Consider the following 26163-nt stretch of genomic DNA (forward strand, 5'->3'; position numbering starts at 1 on the left):
TTAGTGCAATTCCTCATGTTGCAGTGACCCCCAACCATAAAAGTGTTTTCATTGCTACCTCATAACTATAATTTCATAATGTAAATATCTATGCTTTCTGATGGTCTTAGGTGACCCCTGTGAAAGGGTTGTTTAACTCCCAAAGGGTAGAGACCTACAAGTTAAGAACCATCGATATATCAGATGGCTTATATAATAGAAAAAAATTTTATTACATTTCTGGGTGGTAGGAGATCATAGAACCTACCACATTTTAAGGTTCTGATAGACCCATTCCTGGTTGCCTAGGGCTGCTTTCTTATTGTTCTTTGAATGGAGCCCCTTTTATAAGGAGACTAATCCCATTCATGAATACCCTACCCTCCTGATGTCATTAATTCTCAAAGACCCTGCCTTGTCATAACATCATACTGGAGATTAAGATTTTGACATAGGCATTTGGGGGGAAATACAAACGTTCAGTCCGTTGTATAAGAGCATCTAATTGGTGAGTTAGTAAGTGGTGGCATCAGAGAATGCCAAAGCTTGTGTTCCTTCTGCTCTATAAGCTCTTCCCTCCAGGTCAAAATATACATGCCCCAGACTGCAGGAACCTGTCTTGTTTCTACAGATTCCAGCGTATGCCGCTTTGTGCCTACTGATGGACATTTCCCAGGTTCAAGCTGAGGCCACATTGCTGGAATCTGGAAGAAAACTCTCAGAATGAGGACTCTGATCCCCGTGTTGAGCTCAAATGATTTGAACCAATACTTTCTTCAGAGATAGCTGACAAGATCTTTAAGACTCAAAAACACAAATGCCCCATCTTCCAGGCTACTTTCCATCCTGGCATGTTTGGAATCCACCCAGGATCATGCACATCCTTTAGGATGCCTCTACTGGGTGCTCCTTACCCTGAGGAAGAGCTAGGGTTGATCATGGTCCACATGCAACCCAGCCTCCTGGGTATTCTAGAGATCAGTGATAGAGAAACAGCTGGCAGGGCAGCTGGTGGGCCCACTGAAATTGACACACTAGTCCTCTGTCCACACTGGCCTCCCTTCTCAAACTGAGGAGTCCACTCTACTACTCAGCCTCTGCCCTTGCAGTCTCTTAGCTGAAAGGGCCTTTTCTGAATCTTCAGATAGATGGTTTCTTCTCCATCTGGGTCTAAGGTCCAGTCCTCTTCTACAATCCTATCCAGGGCTGCCACCAACTGTCTACACTGTGACCTTGCCCATGATTGTCACCAGCTGCCCACCACCTTACCCAGGGTTGCTATCATTTGCTCCCACCACCTTACCCAGGGTTGCTATCATTTGCCCCCACCACCTTACCCAGGGTTGCTATCATTTGCCCCCACCACCTTACCCAGGGTTGCTATCATTTGCCCCCACCACCTTACCCAGGGTTGCTATCATTTGCCCCCACCAAATACAGAACTACCATCATACTGTAATGTAATGTAGTGGTAGAACACTTGCCTTGTGTGTATAAGACTCTGGGTTTGATTCCCAGCAACGTGTGTGTGTGTGTGTGTGTGTGTGTGTGTGTGTGTGTGTGTGTGTCTAATATTCAATTCATATATCTGAATTTTAGTTAGACATAAAAATTCAAGAAAATTGATTGTGCTGGCTAGTTTTATGTCATCTTGACGTAAATTAGAGTTATCTGAAAGGAGATACCCTCAAAGGAGAAAATGCCTCCATGAGATCAGGCTGTTGAACACTTTCTTTATTAGTGATTTTGATATGGGAGGGCCCAGCCCATTGTTGGTGGTGCCATCCCTGGGTTGGTGGTCCTGGGTTCTATAAATAAGCAGGTTGAGCAAGCCATGAGGAGCAAGCCAGTAAGCAGCACTCCCCTATGGCCTTTGCATCAAGTTCTGTCTCCAGGTTCCTGCCCTGCTTGAGTTCCTGCCATGACTTCCTTTAATAATGAACAGTGATATAGAAGTGCAAATAAACCCTGTCCTCCCCAAGTTTCTTTGGTCATGGTGTTTCGTCATAGCAACAGTAACCCTAAGGCATGGATGGAACTGGAAACCATCATGTTAAGCAAAATAAGCCCTACTCAGAAAGTCAAATGGCACATTTTCAATCATGTGCAGAATCTATTTTTGGGAGAAGGAAAAGTACCATCAGAAAGAAAGAGGAGCAGGCAGTAAGGTGATAATGCACTTTGACTACTTGTGTGTCTCAGCACTCACCACTGTCCACTGCAATGAGGGTCGAAAGCTGCACAAGTGTATACATAAAAGGATAAGTGCTGGGAGGCAACTTAATGCTGCGCCCATTTATCAAAATCCCACCATCTTGTCCACTAGCTGACTGGTTAAGATCCTCAGTGAGGATCTCTTGTCTGAGGACCAGCAACCTCTTTGTCTGAACCACAGGGAATCCCCTGAAACCAGTCTTTGTAGCCCAGTTCTCATACACAGCTCCTCCCCAGACTCTCACCTGCTCTCTCCTCCTCTCTCGCCATGCACTCTGGGTCTATTCTGCAGACCAACCTTGGCTGAACCTGCAACCTGCAGTGACTCTGGATCCCAAACAAGGCCTCCCTCCTGGATTCTGTCATCATCACACCAGATCGCCCCTGCTTGAAGGAACCACCTCCTCTGATTAGCTTCTAATTAACCTTCAAATATCAACTTAGACATGATTTCACTCGGCATTCAGTTAACAAAAATCATTTTACTGAGTTACCAGGGAGATAATTGTGTGTGTGTGTGTGTGAGGAGGGGGGGGGTGCTTACTCTGAATCCTTTCTATACCATTTAAACCATATGTCACATATATTCTTTTAATTTAACAGAGATTATCTAAATATGAGATAATAGGCTGCTTATTTTTAGGATGTTTATGCAGTTAAGAATTATTCTAATAAATGTTCAACATGAGTCCTAATTATTATAGCTTTGTTGTATGGCTTGATATCTTGTTTAAAAACCAAAAATCCTACCCTTCTGAGCCCTTTCATTCATTCCAACTTTTTTTCTGAGAGAATTGCTTTCAGCTTCCCAAATAAACTAATTCTGTCACCTGGGGAAAATGGTGCCTTTATTCCAGTTCCTGCCACTGCTCATAGCTCAGTCCTTTTGCCAAGTAGAGTCTATGGAGCTGTGGTAACCAACAGAGACAATGACAAGCATCCTTCTCCTATTCTTGATTTTAGTGTGACTGCTTCAAGGACCTGCCCTTAAAGAGACATGATGGTCTAAGAACACAGTCCTCCTCCTGACAAGGAAAGACCCCATTGTCTAGCCAAAGTCAAGCTTCTGGAATAATCTTCTCCCCCCCCCCAGAATGAAACTTTAATCACCATAAAAACCAGTCTCCATGATGACACCTCAACAGCTCTAGAAATCTCTCCTTCTACTCCAAAATTCTTCCCAGGATCCTATGATCTGCTGACTCTCACACCCTAGGTTGTCCAGCCGACTGGGTGTGGGAATCCCCTCAGCTCTCATCCTTAGCCACTGAATCAGTCTCCAGGCCAACACCCATGGCCCTCTTCTTGGTTTGCTTCACCCTTTTTGTAGCATCTCTTGGCCTCAGAGCTTCAGCTTGCAGCTGAGCTAGGATAGTGTTGAGTTTGCATCCTGACTTGATCTTTATAGTCTGAACATTTCCAGTATTTCTAGGCTCCATTTGCTTGCAGTATGTAGGTAAACTACACTCACCCTCTTTCTTCCTTTTTAAAAGAAGATTTATTAACATAGTGCTGTGCATGGTGACGTTACTAGCATTGTTAAGAGCAGAGCCTGGGCACCAGCAATTGGAACAAGCTAGGCTCAGCCAGCTGTCCTAGGCCATTAAAGAGACAAGTAATGGTGTCAAGCAGAGATAGATTTATTCAGTGTGCACACTGGGGAGAGGAAGACACAAAGAGGTCCAGTGACTCTCCCTATTGTCTCTGGGGTCCTTCATTTAGGCTTAAGTGGAGGGTAAGAGATCTGCATATCAGAGCGGTCCTGGTCAAAGCATGCTCCCAACCATCACCAATCTATCCTTGTTGTAGCAGCTCCAGTTTCCCCTGTCAGGTAGCCTGACAAATTGCAGAACTGTATAAAGTCTTGTCCCTTTCAAAGCCCAGCCTTGTCCCTCTCCGAACAGGAGACTCCTGGGGAAATTCCATTTCCTTAGGATCCATTGTTTCAATAGTCTCATAGTTAAAGGAGAGTACAAGTGTTGCTCCTTAAAATATCTTTATTCTTGATGAGAATGGTTTGAAAAGCACATACTGAAATTCTAGCACTCAGAGGCTGAGGCAGGAGGATCACAAGTTCAAGACCAGACTGACTACATAGCAAAACAGTCTCAAAAAGTTTTACTGATATGGGGAAATATCCACAGGAAAATGTTAGTAAAGAAGAGTATATGGTCCCAACCCTGTTGTATTTTCTTGTGTAAAAGCATGGGAGGAAAAAAAAAAAGCATGGGAGAGATATAAAAATGTTAACTGGTAGTTATTTCTGGGAGCTAGCAATATGCTACTGATCCGAATGGCCAAGTTCACTTTACAACAAGCATTTGACTTGGGGTGCCAACAGCTTTATGATCAGTGTGGAGTCTTCCTTAGGGAAATCCTCGACATTCTCTTCTTTTATAATGCTTTGCTTTTTAAAGTCACACCATGCCACCAATCTGTCTCCTCTCATCCTAAAATATTTACCAAAACCAATGAGAATAATTGGTCTGATTTATTGAGTTCGTGCTGTGCGCCAGGAGCTGCACTAAATGCTTTATGCATTTGCCTGATTGGTACTGTGACTACATCAGGACAACCTCAGGACAACTCCATGACATCACTTTTATCATCTCTCTGGAGGCAGGAGAGGTAATTCACTGAGTACTATAACTAGTGAATGATTGATCTGAAGTTGATACCAAGATGTAACTCCAAAGACAGGTCTCTTATTCAGAATGCTTGCCTTCAGAGATAGCAGGATTATATGTCCGCAGGGACACAGATGTGCCATCAAGCCAAATGGGGATTCTGGCCAACTGGTGAACTCATGCTCAAGCTAATGTCTGCCTACAAGGATCAGTTGTTACATGGAAGTGACAAGGAACTCATTTTAAAAGAAAACCTGAAAATCTGATGTTCATGTGAAACATCCTGAGTTTTAAATTGCAGCAAATACATTTAGTTTTTAATAGAGCACAATACACACTTAAATAATGCATGTTAAAGGAAAACAAAACAAAACAAAAAACCAAAATTATAAAATAAAACGTTTTTTCACTCAAATTTCTGAAAGGCCTGGTGGGCAAGGGAGAGTGCCTTCTGCACAAGCCTGAGGACCCCCAATTGAATCCCCAGTACACACAACGGGCCCAGTGTAGCCATATGTACCTGTTACCCAGTGATGAAGGGACAGCAGACACAAGGAGCACTGGGGCTTGCTCACCTCCAGCCTGGTTCTAGGTTCAGTGACAGACTCTGGTGGAGATGAGGTCACCCATTGCCCTCTGGCTTCCACATAGGCACACACAAGAACATAACACACACACACACACACACACACACGCACACGCACACACTCACGCACACATACACACACGCGCGTGAACACACGCACATACGCACACGCACATACAACACACTCACACTCATGCACACATACACACACACGCACACATGCACACACATACACGCACACTCACGCACGCACACACACGCACACATACACACACATGCACACTCACGCACACACACACACACACACACACACACACACACACACACACACACAACCTACACCCTATAAAAGCCCAAACTCATGTTTAATTTCCACCTTTCCCCTGAGAGAGCAGGAAAGAGAGCAGGGAGAGCTTAGCAGAATCTTTCTTAGATGGAAAGTAACTATTTCCTGCTGTGCTGCCTGTCACAAATCTTGAGAGCCAGCACTGGGACTGTACAGACAAACAGGTATGGCCGTGTTTCAGTAAAACTTTATTCACTACATGTTATAAAATAATATTCTTCTTTTGCCAGGCGGTGGTGGTGCACGCCTTTAATCCCAGCACTCAGGAGGCAGAGGCAGGTGGATCTCTGTGAGTTCAAGGCCAGCCTGGTCTACTGAGTGAGTTCCAGGACAGGCTCCACATTCCTGCCTGATAAACGATAGGAAATCAGGTCCATAGTGGACCACTTTTGGCCTCTAAAAGCTGGCTGCCAAAGCTGGAGAGGTGGTTCTGCAGTCAAGAGAACTGGATGCTTTTCCAGAGGACCCAGGTTCAATTCCCAGGATCCACAAGGCACAAGACAACTCACAACCATCAGCAACTCCTGTTCCAGGGGATCTGATGCTCTCTTCTGGCCTCCTCGGGCACCAGACACATAAGTGGTACACAGACATACATGTAGACAAAACATCCATACACATAAAATTAAAATATAAACCCTTAGATACCAAGGCTAGAGAGATAGCTTAGTTGATACAGTACATAGTGGACAAACATGAAAGTCTAAGTTTGATCCCCAAAACACATATGAAAAAGCTAGGCTAGGTGGTGCCACATGCTTGTAATATAGGCACTAAGATGGAGAGACAAGAGGACCCAGGTGTTTGCTGGCCTATCAGCCTGAGCCTCCAGGCCAAGGAGAAACCTTGTCTCAAAAAAAAAAAAAAAAAAAAAAAAAAGCGGGGGCTGGGGAGATTGACTCAGGAGTTAAGAACGAACTAGAGTTTGGTTCTTAGCACCCATGTCAGGCAGCTCATAACCTATGACTCCAGCTCCAGGGAATCCAAGACCTCTGGCTCCTAGGGGCACCTGTACTCACAGGCATATACCCACTTGCAGACACATGATTTTTAAATAAAATAAAATCTGTTTTTTAAGTGAACAGCAACTGAGGATACACATATACACAAATGCAGGCTCACTTGCATTCATATGTAGGCACACACACATATACATGTGCACACACACGTACACATATATATGCATGTGCGCGCACAAATCGGGCTAGTGTGTAACCAAGAGCCTGGTGCTTCCTTATTCTAAGTACCAATCTCATTCTGCCTAACTCACTGGGAGTGGCCAGTTTCATGAGCAAATGCAGACATCCCTGTACCTACTAATCACCACAGTGATCCTGAGTAGTCTGTTTTAGGGGAGTCCACATTCTGTCTTCCCCTGACCCTTTTCCTCCTATGTAATTTTCTGTAGAACATAGAAAGTAGTCCACAGTGAGGTGAGGTCACTCTCAAAGGCCCTTGCTCTGCCCCGGGGTCCCTGGCCTGTTTCATGGAAGAAGCTTAGATGGTAAGAAAGTCACTGGTGCAGCCCATGGTCACTGTTGATAGCAAGGGATGACCACAAAACTGTCACTAAGTCACCTGTGCTCCCGCTTCTAAAACCACTGAAGAAAGCAGGAGTCACAACAGTTCTTGGGACTTTCAACTTCGGAATCTGTAAGATAGTACACTGGTGTGACAATGTGCTCGCCCTTCTCAGTTTTTTCTTCTACAAAATTGATCACAAAAATGGTGTATCTTGAGAGCCGCAGATTATAAAGCATGTAAGATACTACCTACAAGTGGTTCATAAGACATAGTAAGTGTGCAATGGGTGTTACTTATTATGACATTATCCAGTCAATTTGTGTTGATCCACTTTGTGTGTGTGCATGAGTGGTGTGTGTGTGTGTGTGTGTGTGTGTGTGTGTGTGTGTGTGTGTGCCTGTATTGGCATGCATGTGTTAGAGGCCAGTAGACAACTTTATGTGTCTTCCTCTATTGCATTCCATCTCATTTTTGAGGCAGTGTCTCTCAGTGAACCAAAGCTTGCTAGCCTGGCTGCCCAGCAAGGTTCCAGGACCTGCCCTCACCCTAGCACTGAGGTGACAGATACATGATGCCACACCTGATTTTTTCATGGGTGCTAGAAATCTAAACTCAGGTCTCCGCACTTGTGCAGCCAACACTTTACCCACCAATCCATCTTCCTCACTCCAGTGTTAGTCACTATCCATTGCTGGGCTAAGATGCTTGAGACATGTCCCCTTTAGCTCCTAGTTTGGAAGGCTCCAGTCTACGGTCAGCTGGACCCACTGCTTGGGATGACAAATCATGACGGCAGAGCGGCTACTCATTTGACAGTATAGGGTTGTTATAAACAAGAAGGAAAGACAGAGGGAGGGGCTTAGGACAGGATACAGCCTTCAGGCATGCGTACCTCCAAAGACCCACTTCCTCCATCTCTTACCATTTCCAGAACCTCTTCAGTCTGTTCCACTATAAATCCATCAGAAGATTAATCCTCTAATAAACTTAGAGCCCCCATGACTCAACACCCTGAAGCCTGGTGCATGGGTCTTTAGGACCTATGTCAAGACATAACACACTTCACAAACAGGAACATGAAAATGAAGCTCTGAAATACAAAAGTAAAATTAATGTTTTTTTCAGGGTTAAGAGAAAGGTTATCACTTGTTTTTCCTTCCAAGAATTTCCTGAGTCCTCTCCCCTGGATCCTTTTCTGGATGCTGAGTCTATTCTTTGCCTAGTAGGCAAAGAGTCAGAACCAAAGGTACAGTCTACATGTCTCATCACAATGACTGTGAAATGCTGCTGGCTTGGAGCCTACTCACAGTGAATAGTAAGGAGTGAAATGGAGAGCCCTCTTAGTGTTGTAAGATAACCATGGAAACAAGAATAGTAGACACAACAGTGATGGGTGTTCATAATCTAATGGTGAAACCTCGGGCTTTGAAGCCTCACCAGCCAGGATGCCTTTGTTGTCCTCAGTGCACCATGAGAAATATCAATATTAACAGCTTTGCCTCAAAGGGTGGTGGGCTTCATCCATGTGCCTGGCCCACTGGAAATGCTTTTATTTTAGTGTATGTGTACAAGGATATGAGTTGGTGTGTGGGTATATGTATGCACATGTTTATGTGTGTGGAGGTCAGAGGTCAATGCTGAGTGTCTTCTTTATTTCTTTTTTTAAAAAATATTTATTTATTTATTTATTATGTACACAGAAGAGGGCACCAGATCTCATTATAGATGATTGTGAGCTACCATGTGGGTGCTGGGAATTGAACTCAGGACCTCTGGAAGAGCAGTCAGTGCTCTTAACCTCTGAGCCATCTCTCCAGCACCCCCCCCCCTTTTTGAGACAAGATGTCTCTGTTTAACAGTACTTGCATTGTAGACTAGGCTGGCCTTGAACTCATTGAGATCCGATTGCCTCTGCCTCCCAAGTGCTGGGATTAAAGGCATGTGCCACCACCCAAGTGCTTAATTACTTCTTTTCTTTCTTTCTTTCTTTCTTTTTTTTAAAGGCAGGATATTATTAGGTAGTATTGTGAAGCTCTGGCTGGTCTGGTCTGGCCTGGAACTTACTATGTAGACCAAGCTGGCCTTGAATTCACAGAGATCAGCCTGTCTCTGCCTTCAGAGTGTTGAAAATTAAAGACATGGAACACCATGCCCAGCCCATTTGTTTTTTAATTTTTGTGTGTGTGTTAATGTGTGTGTGTGTGTGTGTGTGTCCACACACACATGTGCATGGGCATGTACATACCACAGAGCATGTGTGGAGGACAGAGGACAACTTTATAGAGTCTGCTCTTTCCTTCCACCTTGATGTGGGCTCTAGGAATTAAATGCAAATCACTGGAACTGTGCAGCAAACACATTTATCTACTATGCCAATCTGCCACCCCTCCACCTAATTTTTGAGACAGGGTCTCTCACTAATTCAGCTAGACTATCTGTTTGGTAAGCCTTAGGGATGCTCCAGTCTCTACCTCCCATACTCAGTATTTATGTGGGTATTGGGGAACTGAGCACAAATCTTCATGGTTAGCAGCATGTACCATCCCCATGAAGCCATCTTTCCACGCCAGAAACACTTAATAAGTGACCGCTATTATGGTTACATGTCCAAGCTTCACAAGAACTATATATGCATATATATTTCATTTCATAGGGGGCCATTTCTCGTTTTACAGTGACTGCTAAGAAGCATGCCTGGCTCTGTCTGATTCTCCACCTTCCTGCTTGACTCTGCACTACACTGCCCCTCACCTCCCTGCCTCTGTCTTTGCAGACAGGGAAGAGGAAACACAAGCATAATTTCCTGCTGTGCTGTGAGACATTCTGAATACTGTTTGTCATTTATAAGAGCTGACAGAGTCATTAACTGCCCCAGAGATTGGTTAATTGGCTAGTTAATAAACACCCACAATGATTATCAAACACACACAATGAGTCGAGTCAAGTTTATGCTGGAGAAAGAAAGAAAGCAGGATGCTGACAGCATCTCTGTGGATCTGAGTGAGCTGCATCAGGGTGAGAGAAGGATGACTGTGATCTCAGGACAGAAGAGAGGACTGGAAGAACCTTTGGTCACAATTGGCGGGTTGGAGACAGGAGACTATTCCTAAATGTCCAGACTGGAATGCTGGTTCTTTGCTTACCTAAGTGACTAAAAGTGAAACTTGCACTTGCTCATCTGTCAAATGGGATGATAAATCCAATGCTTCGGTTCTGCCTCCTTTTTTCCTACCCAAGGCAGGATAGGAGAGACCCTCACACCAAGCTCTCACGCCTCCTAGTTCTTTGTCCTTCTAAGATGGCAACAGCATGTTGAAACGTGGAGTATTTCAGCCTCTTAGTTTTTATTGAATGTATTTTTATCTGTTGTCTCTGCTGATATTCTAGCTGTGGGTCACTATGACAAATACCTGAGACAAACTCTGTGTGTGTGTGTGTGTGTGTGTGTGTGTGTGTGTGTGTGTGTGTGTGTATCTAGGCCTTGAGCATGATGGGCAAGTGCTCTATCACTGAGCTGCCTCCATTACCTTTTTTTCTATTTTCGTTTTGAGAGGAGGTCTTGCCCAGTTTCCCAAGTTAGCCTTGAACTTGTCACATATCCCAGGCAGATCTTGAACCTGTAACCCTACTGTTTCTACCTCCCATGTAGTTGGAATCACAGGTATGTACCACAATGCCTGGCATAAATTAACTCTTAGGGAAAAGAAATATACTGACATTGATACTGAGGTTTCTGGTTAACGGGCCCTGCTGTTTGAGGCTTTTGGGAGAGACAGAATGTGGGGGCTCACGTTGGGTAAGACATGGGGAAGCAATGCTGCTTTCTTTGTGGTGCACAGGAAACAAAGCTCCTAACATCTCCTTCTAAGGCATGCACCCAACAACCTAGCTTTCTCTCTCTGAGCTCCAAAGTTCTAGCACCTCCTGCCAATGGCAGAGGATGTGTGTGTGTGTGTGTGTGTGTGTGTGTGTGTGTGTGTATGTATGTATGTATGTATGTGTGTGTGTATCTGTCTATGTGTCTGTGCATGATGCATGTGCTAGAAATCTGACATGCTAGGAAAGCACACTACCATTGAATTCTATTCCTAACTTCAGGTTTATCTTTTAATGCATGGGCCTCCCAAGGACATTCCAGATCCAAACTACAACAACTAGTTTCATTTTGCACCCTTCTTAAACCAGCTGTTGAGCCTCTATGCACAACTTCTGACAACCAGGGAAGTATATGCAACATGGAGTTGACCACCTAGCCTGGATCTGGTAACACTCTTCCCTTGGCTCAGGGTCCTGTTTGTTTTCACAGGGGCTTTCCGAGGCGTGTGCAAGAAAATTGATCACTTCCCAGAAGACGCAGACTACGAACAGGACACAGCAGAATACCTTCTACGTAAGTTCCCTACCTCTCCACTCTCCCTGGGGGGAAGGAGAGGGTCCCCTGCCATCACCCACTTACCTGGGAGCATGAGTCTCCTCATTATCCAACTCAAAGTGCAGACATACATTCCCAAGGCTCTGATGTCGAAGTTTCTTTCATTTCAATGAGCTAGAAATAGAAAGGAGAAAGAGCAGGTGTATCAGAATTGAAAGGTTCTTTTTAGTCTCCTTAGAAGAAAATCTAAGGAATTTTCTTCAGCTGGTTGGTCGTTTTCACCTTCTCCAGCGGGTGATTTGAGGTGCTAACGGGCAAGGTGCTAATGGGCAAGGTGCTAACGGGCAAGGTGCTAATGGGTGAGGTCCCCAAGGGCAAGGTCCCCAAGGGCAAGGCCCCCAAGGGCAAGGCCTGGCATGATAAATACAAGCCAAACTTCACCTCTCCTTTGACTGCTGTGCAGTTCCAATCCTACTGGGACAGGGACAGTGTCTCTGCAGGAATTTTCCAAGGTCAGTAACCTGGATGAGGCATGGGCTGTTGCAAGCACAGCACAGGAGTGCCATGTGCTGGGATGTGATAGGCCAAGCTCTGACCCTGTTTGACTTCTTTCCAGCGAGGTTGGTCCTGGGGCAAGCTATTTCAATAGCTTAACTTTCTTCATCTGTTTTGAAATGGAAATTATGTCATCAATCTGACAAGGTCATAAAAATTAAATGAGAGAACGTGTAGTATATTCAGCCCTGAACTCAACGGATAATCATGAGGTGGTGTATGTCATCTCTGGTCTGTCTCATGGAATTAGAAATGGCAGAGTCGGATGCAGATGAGGCCTACACTGGTCCAGGCACAGGGGAGCTTAGCTTGAGATGTTACTGCCATATTATTAACAACGAGTATCAAGTTCAAGCAGAAAGAAAATTCCAAAGCAGTATTTAATTTGCTATTTAGGAATATTAGGTTTAAGGTGATTTAAAAAAAAAAAAAACAACTGAGGTTATAAATGAAATCTCCAAGAAATTATCTTCTTCAGGTTTTGATTGTGACTCAGAGATCAAGTATCTAGGGGCCAAAGTGGGTAGCATACGTGCTTAGCATTCAACCCAGGAGTATGGGGAGAGTGGAAGAGAGGGAAAAAGGAAGTAGGGGGAGGGAAGGGGCAGGCAGGAGGGAGGGAGAGAACTGACTCCCTCCAAAAGCAATAGCTTTGAAGTCAATCCAATGGGACTTTCCCAGGATGCCTATTTCGTCTGTGCTTTTCTTTCCTACTTGGAAGAAACAGTTTTATACCTGCCCTATTGGAGACTAAGCAGACTGTGCCTTTCACTCCCCAACTCACAAAACTGATTTTAAAGTCCCTGGGGAGCCTGCTTGTTTTTCTGACCGTTCCCCTCCTCTTTCTGGGAAGAGAGTCCTCTGTTCCTTTGCTTCATTCTCTGCAAGTCTCCCGACAACAATGGCAGCTTCAGCAACAGCCCCAGAATCTGGAGAAATGTAAGCGTGGACCCTTGTAAGCACACGGGTTCCTTGCCAGGAATTTTAGAATCTCTGGCTGCCTTAGTCCTTTTTCCTATAGCTGTGATGAACTCTCCTGATTCAAAAGCAACGTAGGCAAGAGGGTTTCTTTCGGCTCCCAGTTCGAGTCACAGTCCATCATTGCAGGGAAGTGAAGGCAGCTGGTCATATCCCATCCATAACGGCGAAGAAGAAGGGGATGATGGATGGTTGCTGCTGCTCAGGCCCCTTCTGCACTCCCACTTTCACACCTTGAGGGTAGGCAGCTGTTTCAACCCCTGCATCTTAGTGTCCGTATCTGCTACTGTGATGGAATATCAGATCCTGTGTGATTCAGGGAAGAGAAGCTTCCAACTGGGCAGTGGTGGTACACACCATTAATCCTGGCACTCAGGGGGCAGCGGAAGGTGGATCTCTGAGTTCAAGGCCAGCCTGGTCTACAGAACCAGGACAGAGTCCAAGGACAGCCAGGGCAACACAAAGAAGGCATGTTTCAAAAAAAAAAAAAAATGCAAAAACCAAAACCAAAACAAAATTGTGTACTACAAAAGAAAACTGCCTTTGGTTGACAGGTTTTAGAAGCCAGGAAGCCAGGAGCATGGTGCTGGTGTCTGCTCAGCCAAGGCCAGGAACTTTCTTGCTGCATCATAATGTGGCAGAGGTCATCACATGGAAAGACAAACAAGTCTATCAGCTCCAGTTTCCCTCTTCCTTTGTAAAGCCACCAATGGCTACATCAGAGCCCAGCCCTCTGAGGTCTAATCCCAGTGACCTCCCAAAGGCCCCACCTATAAACACCACGAGCAGATTGTTAGATTAAGTCTCTAGCATGGGAATTTTGAGGGACACAGTTAACCCACAGCATAATAGAAGGCTAATTAATAAGACCTAGATTGTGTCCACTGAAGACTCCCCATAACATGACATGAAGGGCAGCAAAGCCCCACTCTATTGCCAATGTTGAGACTACACTCAAATGAGCTTACCTCTGACTCTCGAGAGGGTTGGCCACCAACAGGGTTGCCAAGTTGCTACTCTGCCATTTTGGAAACAGCCCCACCATAAGAAGCAGGACACACACACACACACACACACACACACACACACACACACACACACACACACACACACACACACACACACACACACACACACACACACACACACACACACACATTGCTCTTTAGACCAGAGCAGAAAATGACAACTTTACTTAGTATGCTGCAGATACCACAGTAAGAGAACAACTGTTGGCATAAGACGCTGGCTGCTTGTGCTGGGGTGGCGTCTTCATTTTGGCGCTGCCATCACTCATCTGGATAGGGAGAGGGTAAGGCACTGTCACTCAGGGTCCGGCCATGCAAATGAGGGCAAATCTGATTGGTTGATGTTCATTCCTAGCCTGAGATGGCTTTACAGGAGGCAGAGGCATCTCTAAGGCGTGGATTGCAGTTAACAGTCACTACCCACCAGTCTGCCAGAGGAAGCTCAGTTTCCTGTCTTGAAGACCTGCTCCCTTCCTGGCCTCAGTCACAGCCCTTCTTCCACACACAGCACATACGTGTTTCAGATACACCTTTGGGGGGTGCGGGGGAGGGGGGAAGCCTCATCTGTTTGTTGTTTTGCAAGACAGAGTTTGTCTGAGTAGCCCTGACTGTCCTGGAACTTGCTCTGTAGACCAGGCTGGCATCGAACTCACAGCGATCCCCCTGCCTCTGCCTCCTTAGCCTTTTTTCTTTTTCTTTCCTTCTCTCTTGCTTTCTTTCTTTTCTTTCTCTCTTTCTTTCCTTCCCTCTTTCTTTCTTCCTTCCTTCGACAGGATCTCATTAATTTACCCTGGCTGGCCTTGAAGTTACCTTGTAGCCCAGTCAGGCCTTAAACTTATGTTCCTTCTGCCTCGACCTCCTTAATAGAGTGGATAACAGGCCTATGCCACTAGGCCAATCCAAACATGCACTTTTATAATCAACCTTATAACTTCAAATGTTGGGAGCATGTCCTTGGGGCACATTTCAAAGGTTAATCATTTTTTTAATTAAAAAAATCTTTTAATCAAATAAACTCATTACATTGAATATTCAAGCAAACCCTGCCAATTCACAATGTAAATGGTCTCTTTAAAGGTTGATTCACAGACTGGCAAAATGGCTCAGAGATTAAAGGCGCCTGGCTCCCAGCTTGACAACCTGAGATCCATCTCAGAACCCACGTGGTGGAAGGAAAAAACTGACTCCTACAAATTATCTTCTGACCAACACACACATACACACACACACACACACACACACACACACACACACACACACACACACACAATTTTCAGGGATATCCAGGCCAAAAATCCAGTTGCAAACTCATACATCAAACATGGAAATTTTTAGGAATTATTTAGGAATTATTTGATGAATTACTCCCAAGCCTGGGTCCAGTAAGCTATCCCCGACACTCAGGATGCCGGAGCCAGCTTCCCTGGGATCATATTCTACCTGAGGAACAAAATTACCATGAAGATCCTCTCTCCCTCCTCTGAGTATTAAGAGGAACCCACCTCCACTGCACCTTCTGAAGTGTTCCTGGAATGGACTAGTAATAAATACACTCAATTGGAGATGAGGCTTACAAATGTGTGGAAGTGGAAGAAAGGGAGGGAGTCACATCATGTTGGAAGGTCACCAGAGCATGAGTGCCAATGTAACATGACTTAGAAACCTATAGACTCCTTTATTCCATTGGCGAAGGAGGAATGGGCAAAGCAGATGACTTTCCTCCAAACCCAATAGACCTATTAAATATGCAGTGGCCCGGAACAAACTCTGACACCAGAACACACCATGAGTTGTAAATGATTCTCTGTGGAATGGAAGTAGAGGCAGCCATGGGTGGCGAACAGACGTCTGTCCAGGTGTGGCAGCAGACTGCAGTCTCCCTGTGAAATGAGTTTAGGAAACAAAAACCCAGGGAAGGGGCTAGAGTAATTGCTTCCCCTTCTGTGGGTGCGTACTTGAGGCAGATAAGAGAATTTCACAGAAAGCCTCTGCTAGGACTTGAAGCAGGGGTGTGAAGCTAGGCTGGGGAGAATGACACAAGATCACAGCAACCTTGACACTGGGCCTGTTTCTAAAAGCTGGTCCATTTACTTTAAATCAAATTACTCAGCATCCCAAAGCAAAACAAACAAAACAAAAAACCCACTCTATTTCCAGCTTATCATTCTCTTAGCCCTCAACACAACCCAGGGCAGTGGCAAAGACAGCCGCAAGCTCGGGGAGACTGATCTAATCTGGTCCTTCCAGAGCCCAGGACAGTCAACCCCCACCCCCACCCCATGCCTCTTCTTTCAACCAGATTTTCAGGCAGTGTGAACGCCCTCCTAAAATGTCACCGTGGTAGCAGAGGGTTAGGAAGGACACAGCTATCCAGGACCCCGGACTGCCAGGGCCTCTAGCTCGAGACATCTTGAAGCAAATACAGAAGGCCCCACTCCTCTGTGGCCTCTCCCTTAATCCGATTACCACTAAACACACAACCAACCCAAACTGGTCACAGCATCTTGAAAGAGTTTTGGCTTTTAGGTCTGAACAATGGAAGTAGCTGGAGCTCAGTCACGTGAGTGTGAGGGAACATGAACTCAGCTTTGAACCTCTCAGGGCCAAAATAAGCTATACCCCTGCCTGTCCCATCCCTATTCTGCTCCTCTGGTGGGCAGGCCACAGTAAGGTACCACCCTTCACTCCTCACTGAGAGCAAGGCGGCAGGTGTTCATGAATCTTCTTCTCCCAGCTCGTATCAGTGCCGTCAGTTAATATTTCCACATAGGAAATATTGCCTGAGCTCAATCACTTACTTTCCATGGTTCGCTGCACTAGTCCAAGCCATGCCAGCTCCCACCTGAATCCCTGCAGCCCTGTCAATCATTCATTGCCCAGCCCTTGGAAAATCCTCCTCACTGCACTGCTGCAGCCATCTTGAATTTTTAAACAATTTTGCAACAAGATGCCTCACATTTTCACTTTGCACAGGGCCCTGCAAACTGTGTGTGTGGCCCTGCATGTGGTCTCCATTAGAGCATAAGCCCCATGAGGATGGGGCCTGTGGCTTTTTTATATATGGATGAGCACAGAGACCATTCAGGCTCTATATCCAGGCCTGACTATACCTGCAACCAGAACAAAGCTAGTGCTACCTGTTACTGAATATTTAAGGTGAGCTTTGCTGGGGAGAGGGGGGGTGCGAGAAGACCCCACCTTCACACCTCTTCTCAAGCCAGTACTGCTGTTGAGAATGAGACAGTCCATCATGAGTGCCCAAGCTTGTCCCTCTGGTCAGGTAGTCTCCACATTCCTGGGATGTCCACGCCTCCATCGGTTATCATCTTTCTGGACATCTAGATCCGAGCATTCACCAGTCAGCTCATTTTACTCCTCCACGTGCTACCTGGGTGGAAGAGTTAGAACAAACAAACCATTAATAATGCATGCATACAGATTAACTTAGAGCAAACCAACCATGAGCCACAGAGAGGTGCTTGCTCCTTTCTGTAATGTGAAATCCAGGGTGTCCTAACAGCTCTCCCGCGCCCCGCCAATGCCAGCAAACACAGCCAGTCCCTGACTTAAGGCATTTCATCTTGGGATCTGCACACCCGACAGTGGATGGAAAGCAATGCATGCTGGGCAGAGCCTCGTTCCACATTTCAAACTTGGGTCTGTTCCTAAGCCCTCAGTATGTGAAATGATTCTCTCGTGGTGTGCGGCATCAGCCGTCAGGGCTCCCAGTCAGCCTGCCAGCTGAGGGGAGATGGCCAATACTCTGTGGTGGACTGCGTCACTGTGAGGTTTGCCCATCCCTGTAGGGAATGCCTGCTGCACCTACCATATTTTCATCATCCTGAGGTGTGTCAGGATGCAACACAGTGTAAGTTGAGGATGAGATCATGTAGGCCCTTATTCTAGCTAGGATCATACTGACTCCTGCCACAGGACCTTCAGGCCTCTCCAGGATCCAGGAAGCCACCAGGTTCACAGCAGAGACTCAGGGTCTTCTGACCAGCATCTCTTCCAAGGACAATGCTGTGCCTTTATGGTCCTTAAGTGTTTCCGTGGCTGCTTTCCTAGCACCTGGCAGGGTGCCTGGCATCTAGTAGGCGCTTAATAAATATTTCTTGAGTGAATACATAAATTCATTTAATCATTCTGTGACTAAATGAGTTTTGAATGGGTATTGCCAGGCTCTTTACTATGCAAATCCAGGTGTTTAAGATTCTGCATTTTGATGAGCTGCAAATGGGCTGACAGGAAACCCTGCATTCAAGACTGCCTGTATAATTTGCAGGTCCCAGTATAAAATGAAGATCCTGGGTTCCAGGCTCAAAATACAGATCTAAAAGATTTTCAACCAATCCCTCCCCCCCAGCAGCCCCTTTATGGTTAGGTTTTGATTGCCATTGTTTGTTTTTAATTATTGTTTAATGTTTCCTTCTGTTGGATACTGGGATACCCTCAAAGTAAGTGAAACCTCACCCAAGGATCTGGGGCTTGCAGCTAAATCTGTTTCTCCCTGTATTCACTACCAGACCCTCATCAGAGACAAAGGGTGACCTGGTTACTAAGCTGAGGCTGGAGAGGACAGACACTCCACCCCAGGAGGTCTGGGAAGAGGGCACTTAAGAAGATGATGGCTGAAAGTGGGGCCCTGTGCTCCAAGCACCTAGATATAATTTACAATACACACTACTGGTAAAAATTGCTTAGACTTTCAAGATGTTGGCCGCCAAGTGCTGGGCCTCCCAAATACAGGTCCCTGAGTGGCTGGCACTGGTCTCACAACCCCATGGGATGTGGACTTTTCTCCAGTTCTACACTATCTGGTTCACAGACACCCCACAACCACAGCAGGAGAGTCCTGAGGCTGGCTGGAACATAGATGGAAACTTCTCTCCTTCTCTCTGCAGGGGCTGTGAGGGCCTCCAGCGTCTTTCCCATCCTCAGCGTCACACTGCTGTTCTTCGGGGGGCTCTGCGTGGCCGCCAGCGAGTTCCACCGCAGCAGGCATAGCGTCATCCTCAGCGCGGGCATCTTCTTCGTCTCTGCAGGTGAGCATCTTGCCTAGACCTTGAGATCTCCCCAGAAAACAAACCAGAGCGAGAGCCACACCAACGGTGAACATTCAGCTTGTGTACAGCTGAGGATTCCATTACACACTTAAGAGACCCAGACTCTAGCCAAGGCCAGCACAAAGGAAACACACGGAGGGGACAGGACGTGTGGGTCTATTGAGACAAAGGGACAGAGAGACAGACTCACCAAACGGCAGCCAAGCATGGTGGTGCATGCCTAGAAAACCAACACCATGGATGCTGAGTCACTAGTTCCAGTCAGTCTGGCTTACATCATGAAACCGCAAAGAGAGAGAAGGAGGGAAGAGGGGAAGAAGGCGAGGGAAGAGAGAAGAAAAGAGAAAGAGAGAGAAGGGAAGAGGGAGAGAGGAGCTAAAGGGGAGAAGAAGGTTGAGAAGAGCTTGGAGATGCTTACTTGCCGGTCAACTGCTGCTCACAACCTTTCAAGCATTCAAGTCCCCATAGCCTCCCAAGCATCCCTGGATGGAACACCTCAGGGAAGACCTGTCATCCGTCTACTGCAGCTCTGAGTAGCAGGAAGTGCAGGGTGACCAGGAGACAAGGACTCCCTTCCCAAATGTACCAAGTTCTCTACCTCTCCTCACCCACCACCTCCCCTCCCCCACTTCCTCTCCTTTTTCTGGGATTCCACACTTCCTTTGCCTTCTCTCCCAACACTTCCCACTCCAGGCGGGTCAATGCCAACTGGACAGAAGGCTTGAGAAAAGCAAAGAACAGGGCAAGCTTATCCATCACCCCTCCCGTTGCTGTGACAAAAGCTGCCTAGAGAAGAGGTTTCTTTAGGTTCACAGTGTGAGGGTACAGTCCATCACTGTGAGGAAAGTATGGCAGCAGGAATGTGAGACTGCTGATCACACTGTGCCCACATTTGGGAAGCAGGGAGTGATGAGCTGGTACTCGGCTCGCTCTCTTCCTTTTATTCAATCCAGGCCCCCAGACCATGGGATGGTGATATCCGTATTTAGGGTGGGTCTTTGTAAACAGAGGCGAGCTTTCTGTCCGTATGCCTGACTATACCTGGTGGTCACTTCCCAAATTATTACACAGAGGCTTATATTAATTATAAATGTTTGGCCAATTGCTCAGGCTTGCTATTAGCTAACTCATACACTTAAATTAACCCATATTTCTTTTCTATACTTTGCCACAAGGCTTGGTACCTTTTCTCAGTACAGCACGCTCATATTGATCTCTCTGCATCTGTTGGTGACTCTTGACTCCACTCTTCTCCTTCATCCTCAGTTTGATTCTAACACCCAACCTTAGTCTGCCTCACCATTGGCCAAACAGCATTATTATCAACCAATGAGAGCCACACATATTCACAGCACACAGAAGGACCATCCCACTGTAGGTCTTCCTACCTTAATTAATATAGCCTAGAAAGTCCCTTGCAGATACACTCAGGTGTGCTTCTTACATATACTATCAAGTTGACAGTTATTATTAACTACCTTGGCAGAGGTAGAGGAAGATGGCTTTGGTGGTGACCTTTAACTTTTCAGTACAGTGGTCCTCTCTTACACACAAAAGATGCCTTCTAAGAACCCTAGTGGACGCTAAAACCAGAGTAATACCAAATCCTATAATACTATACTCACTCTGTAAAAACATACATATGGAAGTGTAACTTATACATTAAGGTATATAAGAACTTAATAAATAGTAAAATAGAAGTATCATAATAAACTATAACAAGGTTATTTAATATTAACATGAATTACTTTTTTCTGGAATTTCCTTGCACTATTTCCAGACCAAAGATGACTGTGGATAAATGACACTTTGAAATTTGTGTGGCCTTGGGAACTCTCACCAACATCCTGGTAACTTGGCTTCCTTACCTCCAACATGGCAAACAGCAATGGTTCCCATTTCACAGAGCTGGTGCAAGGGCACTGGGTGTGCACGTTTACAGTGTTATTTTCTACTATTGGAAAAACAGCAAGAACACACTGTCAAGCATGGAGCCCAGCATCCTGGCCCCCATCATACCTTGCAGTGCTCTTTCCCCCCACTGTTTCTCCTTCTACAGAATGAGTAAGAGAGACAGCACCTCACTCTAATCCTCAGAGAACCCATTCAAGTTACAGACCAGGGAGAAAGTAGTGTCCTTGCCCTAGGGAGATGAGGTCAGCTGGAGGTAGCTATGGCTTCTGACCATGTTCTGTGGTGACAGATGTTAACTGGAAAACCCAGAGGCTTAACTGGCTTCTAGGAATGTTGCTCCCACTGGTAGCCCTGTCCTGGCTCTGACTGACCTCAAGCAGGAGAATCTGCACCAGTGTTGTGTTATGTGACAGTTTCCAAAGAACAAGATAAGATCATTATTTTGTTCCTCCAGGGGATTGCTAAGAAAGAGTGTCATCAGCTACTTGCTTTTCACTGGAGTATTGTAAGGGATGACAGATAAGTTAGATGCAGGGGACCATGAGAGCCCTGAGGGGATACTTGTCTAGGATTAGACCTCTCTCCACTCCTCTCCCTCTGGAGTCCCAAGAGCCTCAAATTCTCCACCTATAAAATAACAGTGTTGGAAGACCTGCTCTACCAGGTCCTTTATGGTGCTAAAGTTTATGGTTTTATTACAACCTTTTATTGAGCACTTACTGTGTCCTGGGCCTGATAACAAAGTCCAAATGTATGAGCTCTGAAGTCAGGCTGCCCAATGCTAATCTTCCCTCTTCCATATTCTAGTTAGATAGCATCAGGCAAGTCACTAAGCTGCTCTGTGTCTCAGTTTGCCCACCTAAAAGTTGGGGTAATAATGATCTTTCCTCTGGAGGCTATTTAAAGGATTAGATGAGTTGGTACACATAATGAGCCTAGAACCATGGCTAGCACCCAGTGTGGCTCAACACAAAGCAACTGTAATGTGCTTTGTGCGTTTAATGAGTGTATCAACTCCATTCATTCATTCATTCATTCATTCAACAAACATACCCTGTGTTCTTGCTTTGGGTCAAGCTCTGGGCTAGAAGCTGGAGCAAGAGAGATACACAAGAGTCTTGTTCCTGTTCTCAAGGAGCTTACAGTTTGATTGCAAAGCTTATTGTCTATACCTCATTACTGAAATCTCAGCTAAGAGTCCTGGGTTCAAATTCTGATTTTACCATTTCCTAGTTTATGTTGACATGGAAATTTACTAATCAGTGTCGTTTCCCTGTCTATTAAAGGGAATCCTCTTTTCAAAGCAGACATATTGCAATGATTCATTGAACCAATGAAGGAAGAGTCTGCGTAGCAAGGGGCGTGTAGCTAACTAAGTAGTACTACACTTGCCTAGCATGTCTGAAGCCCTGGGTACCATCACCATAAAATAAATAAACCAAGTCACTAAAGACTCTGTCCAGTGTCTGGCTCATAAGAAATGTCCTGTGAATTGCTGACAACTCACTCCTGCCTCTTTAAACTAGTTTGACATTTGAGCATCTCTGTGAACTTTTCTATATTGCCCCCAGCAAAGCCCTCTTTTCTAGGACTTTCTAAACCTTGTCGCTCATATGTCCCTGCTGTCACAGGGGAGAAAGAGAACATGGCCCTGGGCACTCGGGGTATCAGTCGAAGCATCAGTGAGCTGAAGTGCCTTTGAAGCCAGTTCCCCATTTCACTGAAAAATTTATACGAATTCTGCTTTCCCCTCCTTATATCCGTGTTCCTTTTAATATAAAAGAATGTGTCTTCCACTAATCATGCAGGCAAGTTGGCACTGGGGGAAGAGGAGCCGTTTGTCATCCTGGGGTGGCCCTTGCAGCCTGCCAGAACCAAATCTGTCATCTCCCATATCAGAGGTATCAGGTCAGAACTTGCTGCCTACCTGAGAGAGCATGTGCCAGGAATGCCAGAAGAAAACACAGGGCAGAGGTGAAACTTGACCCTTCCTTGCTAGGGGCAAGTCCTTGATGAACTATGACCAGAGTCATTTGCAAAATATTTGTAAGCCCTCACACCTGTGCACCAGCCAGTCAGAGTGGTGGCATTGAAGCAACTCTGCTGGCAAACCTTTATTTTATATGTTAAGGTTTATTTTTATTTGTGTGTATGCATGGGGGGGGGGGGTTGCCTGCAGAGCCCAGAAGAGGAGGTGGGATCCCCTAGAGCTGGACTTACAAACAGTTAGTTATAAGCCACCAGAAATGGGTGCTAGGAACTGAACTCAGATCCTCTGGAAGAGCAGCAAGCTGTCTCTGCAGCATCTAGACAGAACTTCCAATAACCCTGTAGTTGTATAATGTTGGGGATATCTTGAGAAGTACAGGGCATTCATCAACACCCCTCCCCACAAAAAAAAGACTTGTTAAGTGACCATCCTTCTTCCTCCAGAGAATCAGTAACCTCCCAACTATAGCTCCACACTGTGTGCGACCACCGGTATCTCATCAGCATCTCCAATTCCCTAGATATGACATGCCCTCCTCCCTAGCTGGGCCTCCCTCGTGCTCAAGATGCTACCAGCCTCACCAGCATCCAAGCTATGCCCTTGCAAGTCATTCTCTCGTCCCTTCTCTCACACTTTATAGTCCACAGCCTTGCATCTCCTGTCACTTGTCAGGATCCCGCTCAAATGCCACCTGATCTTCAAAGCAAGGCACTTGCCTCTCTCTCCTTTGCTCCCGAGTCAACTCATATGCATCCCTGATAGGGTCCTTGCTATATTATACTCTAATTGCACTTACATGTCAGTCTCTCCAGCTACTGATGAGAAATTCAAGGTCAAGGACCTGTAGCTTGTTCATCTTGCCATCCTTGTGAGTTAGTGTCAAGATTAAGTGGTGATGGAATGGGTTATTTCAAGGGGGAAATGGATGTATTTCTGGGTTCTACAGTACTTGTTATGTATAGACAATGTCTTCTTTAACTGACAGTGTCCTGCCCAGGACTGAGTACCAGAATTTGTCATTTCCCAGCGACAACCCTTTCAGGAAGAGCTCAGCTGTGGGATTTCCTGGCCATAACCCATTGCCTCCTCTCCTTGTTACCTCCACATGTTCTATCAGTATTTCAAAGCTAAAAATGGTTGTTGCCTCTGAGGCTTTATAGAATCCTTGTTTTCTTTCCCCCTTCTCTCAGGGCTAAGCAACATCATCGGCATCATAGTTTATATATCAGCCAATGCTGGAGACCCTGGGCAGAGGGACTCTAAAAAGAGCTACTCCTACGGCTGGTCCTTTTATTTCGGAGCCTTCTCTTTCATCATTGCGGAAATTGTGGGTGTGGTCGCTGTGCACATCTATATTGAGAAGCATCAGCAGTTGCGTGCCAGATCCCATTCGGAGCTCCTGAAGAAGTCTACATTTGCCCGCCTACCACCCTACAGGTATAGATTCCGAAGACGGTCAAGTTCTCGCTCCACTGAGCCTAGATCCCGAGACCTGTCTCCCATCAGCAAAGGCTTCCACACCATCCCTTCCACTGACATCTCCATGTTCACCCTCTCCCGGGACCCCTCTAAGCTTACCATGGGGACCCTCCTCAACTCTGACCGGGACCATGCTTTTCTACAGTTCCACAATTCCACACCCAAAGAGTTCAAAGAGTCGCTGCATAACAATCCAGCCAACAGACGTACTACGCCTGTCTGAGCTGACCTCTGACCTCTGCCCCGCCGCCCAGCACAGCCTTGGGGGAAGTGTATACAGATGTCTCTAAGGTTGCATGGCATGGTCCTCGTGATGGTATCACTTCTTACAAAGAACGAAACCAAATGGACTCAACTCCCTCCCACATTGGTCCCTCATCCCCCAGACCTTAACCCATCCACTTCCTCTAACTTTTCACGCTGGTCCCTTAATGTTACCCTTCTCTATGTATCTGTGCCAGGTGTTTTCTTTCTTTCTTTCTTTCTTTTTTTTTCCTTCTTTGCTGGAAGGATCACAACATTCTTCCCTCCTTGGGAAAGGACTTTACTAAAAGTCAAGGGTGAGGTCATAGCATTTGGGGGGGATTTCCAAAGCCCCATCAGTTTTATGCATAGCTGTCCCCATTGTCCACCCACACAAACTCTCGGGAAATCCACCACACAGGTGGCCCTGACAGAGGCATTCACCTTTAAGTGTTAGAAAAACATGACCAGAAATCAAAGATGTCAGTGCCCTGAAGCAGTTAATGTAATAAGCACTTGTGTTATTAAAGGTTTTTGCCTTGTAACCAACGGAGCTGGGGCTATTTTGTCTTGTTTTGATCTCTGGGTATTTCCTACACAAATTTGCTCTTCCGGCCACCAGCAAGGCTCATGTCTCTCTCAGAAACCACACTTTTCTCATCCTCTCTCTAGTCATCAGGAAGGGTTCTCCCATTTCACTGAGGCCAGTGAGATCTTCTCTGTAGCCTTTTGCTGCCACTCATCCCCTGGAGGCTCCTCACAAGAGAGCGAAGTCTGGCCATTCAAGATCTGACTCTGACCTTCAAACCTAGTCTCCTCATCTGAAGGAGAATTGTGAAGCTCAAATAACGTCTGTACGTGTAATCATTAGTGACTTACAAAGAATGCATGTATGCATTTGTGTATCATTTTGAGACTTGGTCTCATGTAGCCCATGTATGCCTCAAATTTGCTGTGCAACTGAGGATGACTTTGAACTTCCTAACTTCTTGCCTGCACCTCTGAGACTCTCAAAACTGCAGTTCTGAGATTACAGGCATGCACTACCACACCCAGTTTATGTGGTGCTGAGAACTGTGCATTCTAACTGAGGATGCTATCAAAATCCCCAGTCTAGGAACTGGATGGTTGCATGGATGGATGGATAGATGGATGGATGGATGGATGGATGGATGGATGGATAGATAGATAGATAGATAGATAGATAGATAGATTTTTTATTTTATTTTATACATAGATTCCAGGTAAGTGAGAACTGTATA

The 26163-nt window shown here is 45.7% G+C and overlaps 1 protein-coding gene across 1 annotated transcript in view; it reads left to right on the plus strand.

Moving 5' to 3' along the window:
• Positions 1-25454, plus strand: part of Cacng3 (calcium voltage-gated channel auxiliary subunit gamma 3) — a 95950-nt gene extending 70496 nt beyond the window's left edge. Inside the window, exons 2-4 of the mRNA XM_036176097.1 lie at positions 11583-11666; positions 19114-19254; positions 24370-25454. Of these exons, the coding sequence (XP_036031990.1) occupies positions 11583-11666; positions 19114-19254; positions 24370-24881 (737 nt within the window). The 3' untranslated portion in view covers positions 24882-25454. The remainder of the gene's footprint in view (positions 1-11582; positions 11667-19113; positions 19255-24369) is intronic.
• The last annotated feature ends 709 nt before the right edge of the window (positions 25455-26163 follow it).

This window comes from Onychomys torridus, chromosome 1, assembly GCF_903995425.1.
Source record: "Onychomys torridus chromosome 1, mOncTor1.1, whole genome shotgun sequence".
Taxonomy (NCBI): domain Eukaryota; kingdom Metazoa; phylum Chordata; class Mammalia; order Rodentia; family Cricetidae; genus Onychomys; species Onychomys torridus.